Consider the following 13,573-nt stretch of genomic DNA (forward strand, 5'->3'; position numbering starts at 1 on the left):
ACGGTTCGAAAAATTATCCAAACATTCAAAGGGATACTTTTCTTGCGCAGATAGAGAAAGGGAGATGTTCTTTGTTGGATCGGGAGAGTTCCATACATGTTCCTCGGGATTTCCCTCTGTATGTCCCCGAAAATTGAGCAATCCAGAGCCTCAGCGGAAAATTTCTCACCTCCATAATGAGGTGTCGCAGAAACTCTCGTATCCGGAACTTACTTGTCATGAGCTGATGAGAACCGTCCACGGAACGGAGTCGACCCCAGGCTTTTTCGACTCAGAGGGAAGCCGACCCGAAAATGCAGGAAGCAGGACTCTATCGTATCATGTATATTTGAAAAAACCGCAGGCACGACCCAAGCTGATAGCGATAGATTTCGCCAGCTCGTTGCGTGGGAATGTGACGACCGATGTCCTTTTGGAAATGTTCACTATAGAGGTTGTATGTTATTCGAGCCGTTCGGTGTGCGGGATATCGCTATCCATATCTGCCCGCAGAAAAAAAGTTGATCGTTTCCTCTCACGATGAAGACGCGGGACCCTAATCGGGCGCTAAGGGTTTACGCAGACCGACACGGGTTTCCTTATTATTTTCGGAGTTCGAAATATTTGAGAGATCATGAAGACATGATACCGCGGATGACGCGAACTGGTCTCAAAAGTGGAGGTCGTTTCCGATGTAATATTTCGCTGGTTCTCTGAGGGTTTCATAGATTGAATTCAGGCAATCAGGGTCAGGTTCCTAGCGGCCACAATCAACGAAGGAGTGCAAGACATGCAGTCTCGGCGACTAGCGAGGAAAGCTTCAGTGGTGCCATAAATCAAGTTGATTGTTCGCTCTCGTTACGCCATCAACGACTTGAAGCGTTTCTCGACAACGAGATGCTCTGGAAAGGAGATCGCGTATATCCGAGATTTCAAGCTCGTGGATCTCATCGAGGCGAATGAGAGCGCTGCGCCTTCCGTTGATATCTTGACCCCGAGAAAAATGACCCATCGACGAGAATGCCGGCTCTCTCAAACCATCACTCTCCTGTTTCCTGCTCCTTATTGAATACCAGCAGAACTCCTAAACCCGAAAAAATGCCTCGGCTCCAGATATCGATGGATGGAGCCCCTAGTTCGCAAGAGAGGCGGATCCACGGGTGATGGGGCGATCCTGGAGATTCCAGATTGCTATTAATTTGCAGTCTTCGTCTTCCAGAGCGAAAGTTCATGATCAATGCTCTCAGAGCGGTGACCATCGGAGACGTTCCAAAAATCCACGATGTACTTGCCGGAAATTTTCAATCGCATTGATCGCATCAATCCCCAGCTCTTCGATTCGAGAACGATAACTCCAACTGCGTTCCGAAATATCGACTGAAGTGGCAGCCCGACCCGTCATACTTCCGCCTCCTGGAGGACCATCATTCTCTGACGCAGCATTGAAGGAATTTGTGTGTCGAAAGACTTCCGCGATGAACTCAATATCCTAGAGATTCCTTCGAGGAATCGCAGATAATCGACTGTGTGTCGACTCGAGCACCGAAAGTTAACGCAGCTGGCACGGCTGTCTCGGGGCCTCAACCGCAGTTGAGTTCTTCCCGAAAACAATGAGCTTTGGCAAAGATCCTCAAAAGAAATGCGACCCGCGGAGCGTCCCGATTTCACGACAAGCTTTGACCCCGGATGTGTCAAGAATACAAAGCTCCGATCGGAAGTAGCGCTAGCGAGAAAACTTATTCAGAACGGTGAGTCCGCCAACCATAGCAATCACATCGTTCTCAGAAAAGGCACTCTACTACGGACGAAGCGCCGAACGTGACGATTGCTCTAAGAGCAGACTAGAGTCGAGTCATTTCCTCTGAAGAATGGGATCTTGCGAGACCATACGCTCTGAGAGCGCAGGCTGACGGAGATTATTCGGAGGTCGCTGTAGGCGGAAGGAGCAGGAATCGAATACAGGTATGCTTGTTCCGCAAAGAAAAAAATCTGTTCAGGGTGCCCATCCATCCGTATTTTCCACGAGAGACTCTCCAAGACTGAGCCCGAATTCCTCGAAATATGGATGAGGTTTTACAACGCTGCGGGCGCTGATTGTTCCGATCGGAGTTTTCCCTGCATGAAGAGTCTCAGGAGCGATATTGGGTACATCTTACATCATCAGGAAGGAACGGAAGCCTAGAATAGAGTTTGAGAGAGCAAGAAGTCTACCGTGCTACCCTCGAGGACATGAGCTGCCGGAGACGAACAGCAAGGTTTGATTACGAATTTCAAGATCGGGCACTCAGTGGGTCTGACTTCATAGTCTTGCGCCGTTCGAGTCGTCTGAGAATTAAACGAGGAAGGAGGATCCTGCGCTGCGGTCGGAATATCCCAGACGGACGAATTTTCTGTGGAACAACAAAGGATACAGTCAAGACGCGCACGAACGGGAAGTTTGTAGCTGATGCGTTCTGTGTTCGCATCACACAATGGACCTGAGCGAATGCGGAATTGAGTTTTCTGTCGAACATTCAAAAACCATTATGAACTACTGTTCCTCACGGCGATAGGAGAATCGGTTTCCAAATATTCCATGAATCCGAATTTAGTTTGCCAGAATGAGACCTTGCTTGATCGGAAGGGAATCAAATGAGGATCGTATTTTATCGAGCGTGTCCCAGCCTACTCCGATCAGGTCCTCTCGGAAGACTTACAAGCGGACGACTCCCGCAAAGTTTTCGCCTACCTAGATGACTCGGAAGCGCAAATTTGAAGTTTGAATGCGGCACCTCCTCGGATAACTCGGCGTATTATTAGTCAGGGAAGGCAGAGCTCGGAGTTCAATCTTCCTAGAGACAGGAAGATCGGGGAAAAGAACGATGAGTTTTCGATGCCCCACAAGGAGGTCGACTACAGTGAGTCTAAACCTTGAGAGAGGCATCCACTCCTCAGAACTCGAAAGCTTCGGTGATTCCGCGGCGAGAAGTCGAAAATGCCCGGGTTCTCTATGGAGCATTCGACCCCTCACTTGACGTGTGGCCCCAGATCGCAAGCTCGATGCGGAGGACTAGACTTCGGCATCGCATCAACGCATCCCACCCGATCGCTGACTGTAGATACTAGTTCATTAGTCCCCGCTCGCTCAGTCATTAGCTGTTACGATTTTCGACGTAGGTGTTGGAGAAGGTGATGCGAGCGATTGATTCGGCCTTGGACGAATGTCAGCCTTGATGTGTCAGTTCTTCTCAACCGGTAGGATTCTTCTTCGGAGTAGGATTCTTCCCAACCGCTGTGGTCCTGGCAACGTTGTTCGGAAATCATACCTGGCATCGCCTACCACCAAAAATTCCGAAGACATCCTTCTATGCGGAATCGCCACACACTCGACCCTGAGAGAAGGAAGAGTCGCTCACTATACAGAAGAAAAATCTAAAAAACTCGCTCACATCTCATCAGGGAAGTTTGGAACTTCATCGTTATATTCTGACTCGATAGAATAAACTATGTATATGAACAAGTTTTTGGCACAAAATGGTTATGACGCTAGAGTATGGATGGTAGGTCCAATGTGTGCGCCTCGGACTGGGCTATCGGTGATTCACAAAAAGTGTCCCCTTCATGAGACCTCCCGGGGAGTTTCCCTCAGGAAGCTTTCTTGCTAGGATGGAGGCGTCCAACTGGTCGTTCTAGTTAATCCCGCTCGTGGTCAGGGAGGAGGTCATGCTTACAAATTACATCCCTATGGAGGCGAGACCCCTCACATGAGGAACAATCTTCCCTCATTCCATGCCCATTCCCACGGGCACCCAACTATAAATAAATGCTATATACAATTAACCGGATCCAATCATGATGTACACTGTGGGGCTCCGGCGAAAAGTTACGGAGTATGCTTATTGAGCCGGCAAGTCTTCGTTCTGATCTCTCGCTGCCCCATCTGCTCGCAAAAGCCAAGTCAGCCAAAGCTTGCCACCCCCGCCATGTTGCTGCGTTCCCTAAAGCTGTTCGAAAAATGCGACGCGACTCTTAGTGGCACCCTGGGTCGTTTTACGATACGTCGCGTGTCTGTCGACACCACTCGCTTGTTTCTGTTCGTATATTTGATCCATCGGGGTCGTTGTTTCCTGGAATATTGAATAGGAATGATCTGAATCGGGTTTCGAAGGCTCCCTGATCGTTCCTAACCACTCAGTCCACGGAAAAAAATCTCTTCCGACTCAAGGGAAACCCTCACCAATTTCTTCAGGACCAGGATGTCGTTCTTGAGTTGAATCAGCTGCTTCTGCACGCTGCTCGTTTTGGCCATGTACGAGCTCTTCTCGCGTTCGAGCTGTTCTGCCAATTGAGTTATGACGGACGAATCCTCGAGATCAGACGAAACCGGGGTCACGCTCCCGTTCACGCTTACAGAGTTGAAGTTGTTCATGTTGCTACTATTGTTATTAATGTTAGTGATGGAGCTTCCACCAACGCTGCTGTTAGTGTTGCCAGATTGTTTGTTGTTTCCGGCGCTGACGTTGCTGCTGGGGCTACTGACACAAGTTATATTGTTGGTGGAAACTTGTGCGCTCGAAGCTTGAAGGGCTCTCAGTCGGGAAAGTTCCTTCCGGAGCATATTCATTTCCTCGATCTTCTCCTCCGACAACTGGAAGTCCAGAAAATCCTCAATGTTAGAATGAAAGCGGTTTCACGAACGAGCCCATGGATCGAGGCTTCCAAATAAGCATCCGGAGATCCGACCCCAGAGCTGACCTGCTGCGCGATGATTTCCGCCTCTTTCGCTTCTCTGGCTTTCGTCTCGAATTTGGCCATCTCTCGTTCGAACTGGAGCTTCAATTGTTCGGCTTCTTCTGCTTTCCTCTGTAGCAAAAGGGATTCCTCCTCCGCGATCCTACTTTTTGCGGCGAGTAGGTCTGCGGTCTGCTCGGATCTCTGCAAAGCTTCGTGTGCCACTCGAGCTTCTTCCTGAGAGATCAGGAGTCGTTGGTGCAATTCCACCCGCTCTCGTTCAGCTTCTTCTCGTAATTTCTTCTCCCTAAAAAGGACTTAACATGAAGGCCGCCCCTCCAGACTCCGATCTTCTCAATCAGGTGCCACGGAGCGTGGATATGGAGTAAGGATATTAGTACCTTTCGAGGAGATTCCGCTCGTATTGTCTGCGCATCTTGCTGTCTTTCGCTGCGGCCTTCATCTGTTGCACCTCCATAGAGTCGGGCTTGCGTCTCCGCATGTAGAGCTCGTGGTTGCCCATGCATAGGTCCAGTATTAATTTATTCAATCTGTGAAATCATGGAGAAAAATCGATAAGCCATGGGAGAGACCGACGAGTCGTAAAACGCTTCGCAAGCCATGGGCTGTATATGCTTATTCACAAAGCTTATTCACAGAGCTATGCGAGTCGAGAGAGCAAACCAACCTGATTTTGGAGGAGTAGAAAAGGAAATTTGGCGATGATTTATCCGCGGGTTTGATGTTGAACTTTCTGTCATCGAAGGAAATGTTCCGGATTTCGGACCACGGGAAAGTTATCATTGGCGTGAGTTTATTGTCTTTATCATAGATCTTGAGACCAACTGCCGACACTCCCAACCACAGGTCCGTGTCCTTGCGATTCTGCGAAGAAATATCGTTTCCAGTTCAAGGAGGATTCGACGTTCGGAACGAGCGTTGCCCTAACTGACACAGCGTTGATTCCGTACTGCCGCGGTACCTATTCGTTTCCCGCACACGTTTCGTCGAATATACTCACACAAATCTTGAAATAGCTAACGCCGTACATGTCGAGATCTTGCGCGATTTTGAGATACTCCATCTCGGCTTCATTTCTCGTCATACCCTTGTGATCGGCATACCACACCTGCAGAGGACCAAGGGAGTAGACTTCTTGACTTCGGAATCTCCAAGCTCTGAACACAGATCTGGGAGTCATCCGCAGTCTTAAGGATCATCGAGAAGCTCAAGAGGGGGCTCACCTTTATCCTCTCTTCCCACATCTCAAGGGTCATCTGATATTGATCTATAACCCTCTGAGGGAGGAGGTCGTCGTTCGCCAACATACCGGGCGTGTATGTCGACTCATCGTAGTCCCCGTATTTCGCCTGGACCGCATACGAGGCGAGCAAAACCGAGGCTTCCGGAGGACAATAAATATCTGTAAGCATTGGCAAGTCAACAACGTGTCAGGAAATCACAATTCACAGATTAGGTCGGTCGCGCAAAGCACGTATAATTCAATAATTCCCGATACATTCGCCGCGGATCGATCGAGTTTTCGACACTCGCCTTGTTGTAGGATGGCTTGTTTCACTTGGAGGAAGAACAGATGCTGGGTGACTTCTTGGATCAGCTCATCACAAACGTCTTCGGGGTAAAATTTCACCAGGAACAGGAACGACAAAGGTTTCTTGCAATCTTGCTTGTCGACCCGCTTATCGAGTTTGAGCCACGTCGGGAACCCTTTCGCGTCAACAAATTGTAAGCCGAAGTACCAAATCTCCCGTAGACCGATAGTGCGGCAGACGAGCTCGAAGAGGTCTCGACCGGTTGCTTTTTGCTGAAAACGGAAAATATTTCTGCCGTTCCATGGGACTCCACAATATCGATGCATGTCTCGTCAAACGATCGCGCCTGCATCACTTTTCCCGACTCGCCAAACGTGCCTCGAATCCCCCCGCGCTAGCGAGACTCTCATTGACTTCCTTCAACTACGAGGAGATTACATCTTGAAAAGAATCGTCCGGGTATACATATTTGGATGAGAGGAGCTCGCTCAGCTTTCTGCACAAAGAGCGGCAGTCCAAGGTGATAATGAGCGTCATAGGGGCTGTAAGCGATGGTCGCCGAATAGTCCAGGTCAGGATTCTCGATTATAATGGGATCGACTATAGCTGCGACGAGAAAATCAGACTGGCACTCAATGTTGCCCGGAATTCCATCTGATTGGACTCCGATTGCGCGATACCTGAGGGCTGGAAATCATTTCCGCCGATCCTCCCACGAACACAGCCCAAATCAGCAGAGGATACACGGGAGGCGCAGACACCGAAACCGGGAATCTTAGAGCGTCTCGGGAGAATCACTCGAATCGCCCGAGTCAGATGAGCCCGTGGTTATGCTCAAGCGAGCATCCACTCCAATATCAACACATGTTCATGGGGTATGCTGAGGCATGTTGCAAAAGCCACGACCAAATATCCGGAGTCATTAATCGGGTCAAGAATAGGGCAGGGGGACGGCGATATGGCGAGCGAGGAAGCTCCTGTCATGCAGCCCCTATCCAGGTGGCGGGAACGGATCACTAGAAGGCACCCTCACGACTCCTGCTCCTTAGGCATGTCAAGCCATGTAACTCACCTCGAGCTCGAACTCGAGTTCTGCATCCATCGTTGACACCCTGACGCCCTGCATCTTAGCAGACTTCTTCCCGAGTAGAGACAGAGGCATTATGATCAGTTTCGCGGGTGATTGAATCACCCTCGGCAGAAAGTTTCACTCAATGGGTATGTTCCGGAGGAGAGACCCCTTTTGGAAGAATCTCTCAAAGTGCGCAGAGAGTCTACGAAATTCCCAAGAAGCTCGTTTCTTGGCCGATTTTCATCCGGTCGTACTCGAAGTCTCAAGAAGAATCCTGCGCTCCGGGGCTATGCATCATTCGACGGAGAGCTCACAAGCACAAAAGTTCAGCTAAAGATCAAAACTACGGCAAACAACGTGGTGCTCGAGACTCGCCATAGCATGCGACCTCGCTCCAGAGCGGGAAGAATGCTGAAGCTTCTTGACCTTCCAATTGCTTGTCGAACAATCACGCTGGATGGAGAATTTGACACTGACGAGCAACAAGTTCTTGCCGAACAACGCAGACTCCAACTCGGCTCTGATGGCTCCACTTGTTTACATGAGAGAACTTTGTTGGCGGTCAAGATGGCGCTCGCCGCGAATCATTGCCGCACTTTCCGACGGCGCTCTATGTTTGCCCTTCCCGCGAAATACGCACTTCAGCGGCCCCAGAGTCCGACTCGAAAGGGATGTTGAAGATAATTAGAAGATGTGTGATTAGGTGAAATTGGACCTGGTGATCTCGACGACCACAGGAGTGTACGGGGACAAGCCTCGGAGCCGAGAAGAATCGTTCAAAAATCAATCCCAAACGTTTTGATAAGTCGAGCCCTGTTGATAAGCCCGACCAGGCCCCTGCCTTCCGGGATTATTGGACTTGTTTCGCGCCCCGAACCTTCTCCAATCTCGGATGTCCATCACTCTCTCTTTTTCAACTTTATTGACTCTCTTTCCGAATCTGCTACGATCCCTAAGATTGAGTTAGGGTCAGCGAACGACTCGGGGAACGATGAAACGTCACGAATCGCGACTGTGGGAAAGTCCTGCGAGCCCGGGCATCGAGTGTCATCGGGACTCTGCGCTCCAGGACGATAACTCCAGGATTAAATTTTCGGAGTCAGTAATGCGACGCATGCGTCATGCCGTCATTCATCTGTTCTTGGAGCCTTCCCCGAATTCTGGTAGAACCTCACCGCGTGACACCAAAATGTTAGAGAGTCTTGCTTGCAGCAATCTTAGCAGCACTCAAGGCGATTCCCCGCATTCTAATTCAGTGCGGGAATCGTCGACTTTTTCAGACCCGAGCCAGTCCTCGAGAAGATTGGACGTTTGTCTGACTGGGTGAGTCAGACTTTATTACTGATGGGAGCAGATTCTGCGCGGAGCATGATACAATTTAATCCGAGCCTGCATCTGGAAACCCCTGTCTGGAAACAGACCGGAAAATTTTCCTGGCGGTAACTCTAGGTGTCGGCTGTTCACAGCTCTCCATGCTAACAGTCGCCTGGAGCTCTGGGGCTTTCAGAATTGCGCGCGGCGCGGTTTCCCCTCTCCACGTCCCTCTCTCAATTGAGGGGAGCCCAAACAAATCATTGAGGCTCTCTACTCACTAAGGCCGCGACTCACAACAAACTCGACCCGGTGACGGGTTCCTTGGTATTTGGAGCTAAAATTCGACTCCGGTGCAGTGCTATCTGCCTTCATAAGAATTCCGTGCCAGCATCGCGCCGAGCTTGGCGTCTGTATGAGGTAAGCTCGCTCCTTCCCGGTGGATATCCGACAGGAATGTGGACGTAACTCCCGTACAGATAATGCGGGCGCCAAAGAGCGCCAACGCTCTTGTCTAGAATAAAGGGGTCTCGTATCCCTATGCGCTTCCCGCCTGATACAGCGTACCGGCTGATTCCGTTCGGCGCCTTCTGACCTTGGGGGAGCTGGATACTGACACAGCTCTGAGTGCTCAACTCGAACCCCGGCTCCAGACTCTCTGAGAGCGGAGGCTTCTTCCCTCGAGTCGGAAAACTTGATATCGAGATTTCGAATCGGTTGCTGCCGATGGGAAGCAAGTCCGAGTCTCTTTCGGATGGAGTATTTTCGAGCTCTGGGAATCACGAAGTACAGCCATGAGATTCCCTCATTGAGAGATTGAAGAACTTGAGCTCACGTCGATATGTATTCGAGAGAGCCCCTCATGGGGTAATCTTCTGATCTTTCACGCTCGACCATCTCTCTAGCAGCAGCTTTAATGCACAGAATCACTGTCAATTCACCGCGCTATCCTGGTCGTCGAAAATAGATTAGCGGCTCAGACTCATAGCAAGCTTTCAAATTTATAAAGTTCTGTGCCTCCGATACCATTCCCCCGACAAAGAGCCTCCCAAAGTACCGGACCTCTCCCTGAATTTTCTGTGCTCTTGCAGTGCACAGGACGGTCGGCATGATGCGCAGAGAATGCGATGATCTCGACAACGGGTCCTTACCCAACAACAAGGACGAATGGATGGTTGTTCCCCTCTGGGAGGTCCTTCCCCACAGCATCAAGGAGCGAACCTGTATCTCCCACCAACCCCTTTCCAAGAGAAATTGATCGCCAATAACCCGTTCGACGACAGCCACAATGCTAGCGCACATCTCAAGGGAAATGTAGCGAAGAATTTCCCGCCCGGGAAAGGTGAGACCTCAAGGCTCGGGACGCCGGTGGCTCGCCATGATTTTCGGGGAGATTAGTAAGAACGCTCTTACTACCGCAATCTAACTTCGAATACCTTCCCCGCCCTTTAGGTCAATACATGAGCCGCGAGAATGGAGGAGCAATGTACCCGTGTGGGGTGTGTCATAAAGAAGTGCACGACAACGACCAGGCCGTATTTTGCGAGCCGGGCTGCAACTTTTGGTTCCACAGAATTTGCACTGGACTAACTGAAGCAGCATTCCACATGCTGACGCAGGAGATCGCTGCTGAGTGGGTCTGTGATAAGTGTGCTGTGCACAACAAAGTACCGCTTGTGAGATTCAAACAATAGGGCCGGCATCAACTGTACATAGAAGAGTTCAGAGTGTCAGCGGATCGGACCAGAGCCTGGACTCCAGCTCGGAAATCAAGCGGAATCAACACAACGCCCCATTCGAGAGCTGGCCGGTCCGCGACGTCATCTACACATCTGTAGGATACGTATCACCGAGAAAGAAATTTACCGGTCGCGGAAAACATCAGTTCGGCTGCGCTGACTTCTAGGAAACGGATTATTTTGTCGAGCAGCCGAGTCATTTTGATTTTCGCAGCCATTCTCATCGACGCAATAAAGTCATTAGACCTCAGGAATAACGAGCGCTATACTTTAATGGGTGAAGTGGATTTATGAGGAAATTTTGTAGCTCCTTGCACAAATTCCATGGCTGGGCGCAGGCGGACTTTCTCCAATGCTACCTATCGTCATCCGACTGCGAGCCCTGTATCACATGACGACGATTGACTCGATGAGCTTTCGTCGCGTTGTATAATTTACAATAATTCGTATCGTCCCAACATTCCCTCTCTCTATTCCATGACGTATCCCGTGAGATCAACTTCTCCGATCTGATCCCCGTCAGAGCCGACAGTTATCTGCACGAGGTGCTGAGGGTCTGAATCGTCGAGGATTCGGCTTATGAAGTCCTCATTCGCTCCATTCGATATCGGGGTCGGATCTTCCGCTGGTGGATGCTCGTCGATGGTCGAAATCACAATTTCCTGGAAAAAAGGAATCGAGAGTTTGAGGTCGTTCGAAGTCGGAGAGAAGCTGTCGGGAATCTCGCGAGACGGAACTCATGATAAGAGAATGCGAGCCAGTTGGAAACGCCGGATCTATGCCTCAATATATTACCTGACTCAAAATCGTCTCATCAGCCGTCATGAGCTCTTCTGGATGCGGTTCGAGTGGAATCGGCTCGGGGAATTCCTCTATTTCTTCCTGTACAACTTTGAGCTTTTTCGTTCTCCGTTTCTTCGTATCACGATGAGAATGAATCATGTGCATCTCTAGTCTCGCTTGACTGAGCATACCTTTATCACATATCGAGCAGAATATTTCGTAAGCTTTAGTATGAACTGAGATGACGTGATTTTTCAGTGCTCCGGGCGAGAAGAATTTCTTCTGACAAAACTCGCACGTGTTGGCGCGTTCCTCCAAATGCTTCCGGATGTGATAACTGAGAAGGAGTTTAGAGCCAAAGGGCTGCTTCGAGCAGATGTGACACGAGAGCTCAGTCTTCTCGGAGTGGGCTACCATTTGGTGAGCCAACAGACTGCTCTTGTACTTGAAGCGGAGCTTGCACTCATCACAGTAGAACACCCAATTCGAATTGCCAACGTACGTCTTTCCCTTGTTTCCCACCTCCAACCTCGTGTGCCGTTGCCGGTGCACGCAGAGCGACGCGGCAGTCGTGAACGTCTTCTTACATGTAGGACACTCGAAGTTCCTGACCGTCAAGTGACTCCGACAATGGTACTCCAGGTGCGCGATGGACTCAAAGCAGAATCCACAAGTTAAACACTTGAGCTCCTTCTCGTCACTGGCATGACATGCCTCCATATGCTGTTTGAGTCGAGCCTCGTTCGGGAGTCGTCGAGCACAGATTGGACAGGGAACGTGCTTTTTGAAATGACGAACGTTTATGTGACGATTGAGAACGTCGAGGAGTGGGAAACTGAGATCACAATACGGACATTCAAGCCGGTCGCGGTGGGTGGCGCGATGGAGACGGAACCGGTTCGCCGAGTACGAGCTGAATGGACAGTTCTCGCAGCGGAAGCGGGACAGGCCTGCGTAAGGCTCATCGCCATTTACCGCTTCGGAGTCATCGAAATGCACGATGGCCAAGTGACGTTTTAGCCTCAGCTCAGTCACGAATCGATTCTCGCAAATACCACATTGATAATTCAAAGTCTGATAATGCGTCATCCGTAGGTGTTTCTTCATCTGACTCGCCGTGCGGTATTTCCGATTACAAATCTGACATTTGACGCTATCCGTTGTGTGCAGATGACGTACGGCTCGGTGCGCCCGGAGGTTCCCGCTCGAAGACGTCGTAAATTCGCAGAACTCGCAGCGGTACGGCTTCAATTTGTTGTGATTATTGAGGTGCGTCCGCAGTGATCCTGCTGAAGTGGTCCATTTTTGACACAGATTACATTGGTACGTCGATTTGCCTACGGTCGCTGGGAGCGCCATGTGTATCAATTGATGATTCAGATGCACCGTACTATCTATGGTACGGTGAGCACATAAAGCGCACTCGTAGATTTCGATCTCCTCGTGTTTCGTCTCTATGTGCTTGAGAACGTTCTCCAGAGATCCACATGACTCGCCGCAGTGTATGCAAATCCCTGATGACACCGTGCACTCTTCGGAGTGCGTTGCCAGAGCCGTTGCCGTACAGAAGACGTGGAAACAAGAATTACAAACGTTCTTGCCAAGCATGTTGATTTTGGGATGGACATCGACCATATGTTGCTCAAGACCGTCGACAGTTTCGAACAGTTTTTCGCAAACGGAGCAAGTCCTGGCAGTATGTTTCGACATGTGTGAGCTGAGACTCTTGTCGTCGGAGAACTGGAGTTTGCACATGTCACAGGTGATTCCTTTCGAATGCTGCTTCTCCTCATGCTCGAGGAAGGCTTGCTGAGACAGAAAAATAATATTGCAATGGGGACAAACTTGTGCGTGTTTGGCTTGCATGTGGGCTATGTGGGCTTTTTTCGTCTGGAGAATCGCGCTACATTCCGAGCAAGGGTAGGTGCTGTGGAGCGAAATAGTATGATACTCCAGGATGTTCTTCGAATTGGTGCCGAACGAGCAATCCTCACAGAGAGTGTGAGGAAACAGTTCTGCCAGGCTCTGCTCCACCGTCAGTCCGCAATTCTGCGGGTGCTCGGACATGGCTCCGGAGCTCGCGAACATCTTCGAGCAGGTCGAGCACCGAAACTCGATTTCCAGAGGAGGTATGTTGTTGACTTGAGAATGTTGCTCGTTGCAGTGATTGTCCATCTCGCTTGCTATGTTGCATGAGAAACTACAGAAGAAACAGTGGAAAGAATCCAAGTCACGCTCACTCGACTGTTGGTGAACATGTGATCGGAACTTATTGAATGAGGCTGATCTGTAGCGACAAATATGGCAAGAGAATCCACTGCTCGCATCTCGTTTCCTCCTGATGATGGTCGGTGTTTTCGCGAAACGAGTGCTTTTCCGGCTGTAGGAACCTGACGACGCATGTTTATCGATGATGTGACTATGCA

The 13,573-nt window shown here is 50.1% G+C and overlaps 3 protein-coding genes across 3 annotated transcripts; 1 reads left to right on the forward strand and 2 right to left on the reverse strand.

Moving 5' to 3' along the window:
- Nucleotides 1–3,910: 3,910 nt before the first annotated feature.
- Mer (ezrin/radixin/moesin family protein merlin) lies at nt 3,911–7,404 on the reverse strand. Its single transcript, XM_003741829.1, has 9 exons — nt 7,315–7,404; nt 6,244–6,514; nt 5,934–6,112; nt 5,711–5,818; nt 5,378–5,574; nt 5,091–5,240; nt 4,714–4,996; nt 4,196–4,606; nt 3,911–4,085 (listed from the first exon to the last, which is right to left on the reverse strand). The coding sequence occupies exons 1-9, from the start codon at nt 7,402–7,404 to the stop codon at nt 3,957–3,959; spliced, it is 1,818 nt and encodes a 605-aa protein (XP_003741877.1). The 3' UTR covers nt 3,911–3,956.
- Nucleotides 7,405–8,805: 1,401 nt separating this feature from the next.
- Nucleotides 8,806–10,495, forward strand: LOC108863628 (protein pygopus). The gene is made up of 3 exons (XM_003741817.1): nt 8,806–9,045; nt 9,717–9,967; nt 10,078–10,495. The coding sequence occupies exons 2-3, from the start codon at nt 9,793–9,795 to the stop codon at nt 10,317–10,319; spliced, it is 417 nt and encodes a 138-aa protein (XP_003741865.1). The 5' UTR covers nt 8,806–9,045; nt 9,717–9,792; the 3' UTR covers nt 10,320–10,495.
- A 339-nt stretch (nt 10,496–10,834) lies between these two features.
- Nucleotides 10,835–13,322, reverse strand: LOC100898312 (zinc finger protein 573-like). Its single transcript, XM_018638927.1, has 2 exons — nt 11,160–13,322; nt 10,835–11,026 (listed from the first exon to the last, which is right to left on the reverse strand). Exons 1-2 carry the CDS (start codon nt 13,320–13,322, stop codon nt 10,835–10,837), a joined length of 2,355 nt encoding a protein of 784 aa, XP_018494443.1.
- Nucleotides 13,323–13,573: the final 251 nt, after the last annotated feature.

This window comes from Galendromus occidentalis, unplaced genomic scaffold (assembly GCF_000255335.2).
Source record: "Galendromus occidentalis unplaced genomic scaffold, Mocc_1.1 scf7180000077202, whole genome shotgun sequence".
In the NCBI taxonomy this organism is placed as follows: Eukaryota; Metazoa; Arthropoda; class Arachnida; order Mesostigmata; family Phytoseiidae; genus Galendromus; species Galendromus occidentalis.

Excerpts from the sequence above, each read along its gene's own strand:
- Mer (XM_003741829.1), bottom strand. The coding sequence starts at position 7,404 with ATGCCTCTGTCTCTACTCGGGAAGAAGTCTGCTAAGATGCAGGGCGTC. Across the intron at positions 5,575-5,710 it reads TTAGCTATTTCAAGATTTGT|AATCGCAAGGACACGGACCT; the intron begins GTGAGTATATTC and ends ATTTCTTCGCAG. Across the intron at positions 4,997-5,090 it reads GAGCGGAATCTCCTCGAAAG|GGAGAAGAAATTACGAGAAG; the intron begins GTACTAATATCC and ends AGTCCTTTTTAG.
- LOC108863628 (XM_003741817.1), top strand. The coding sequence starts at position 9,793 with ATGGATGGTTGTTCCCCTCTGGGAGGTCCTTCCCCACAGCATCAAGGA. Across the intron at positions 9,968-10,077 it reads GAATTTCCCGCCCGGGAAAG|GTCAATACATGAGCCGCGAG; the intron begins GTGAGACCTCAA and ends CCCGCCCTTTAG.
- LOC100898312 (XM_018638927.1), bottom strand. The coding sequence starts at position 13,322 with ATGGACAATCACTGCAACGAGCAACATTCTCAAGTCAACAACATACCT. Across the intron at positions 11,027-11,159 it reads ATGAGACGATTTTGAGTCAG|GAAATTGTGATTTCGACCAT; the intron begins GTAATATATTGA and ends CCTTTTTTCCAG.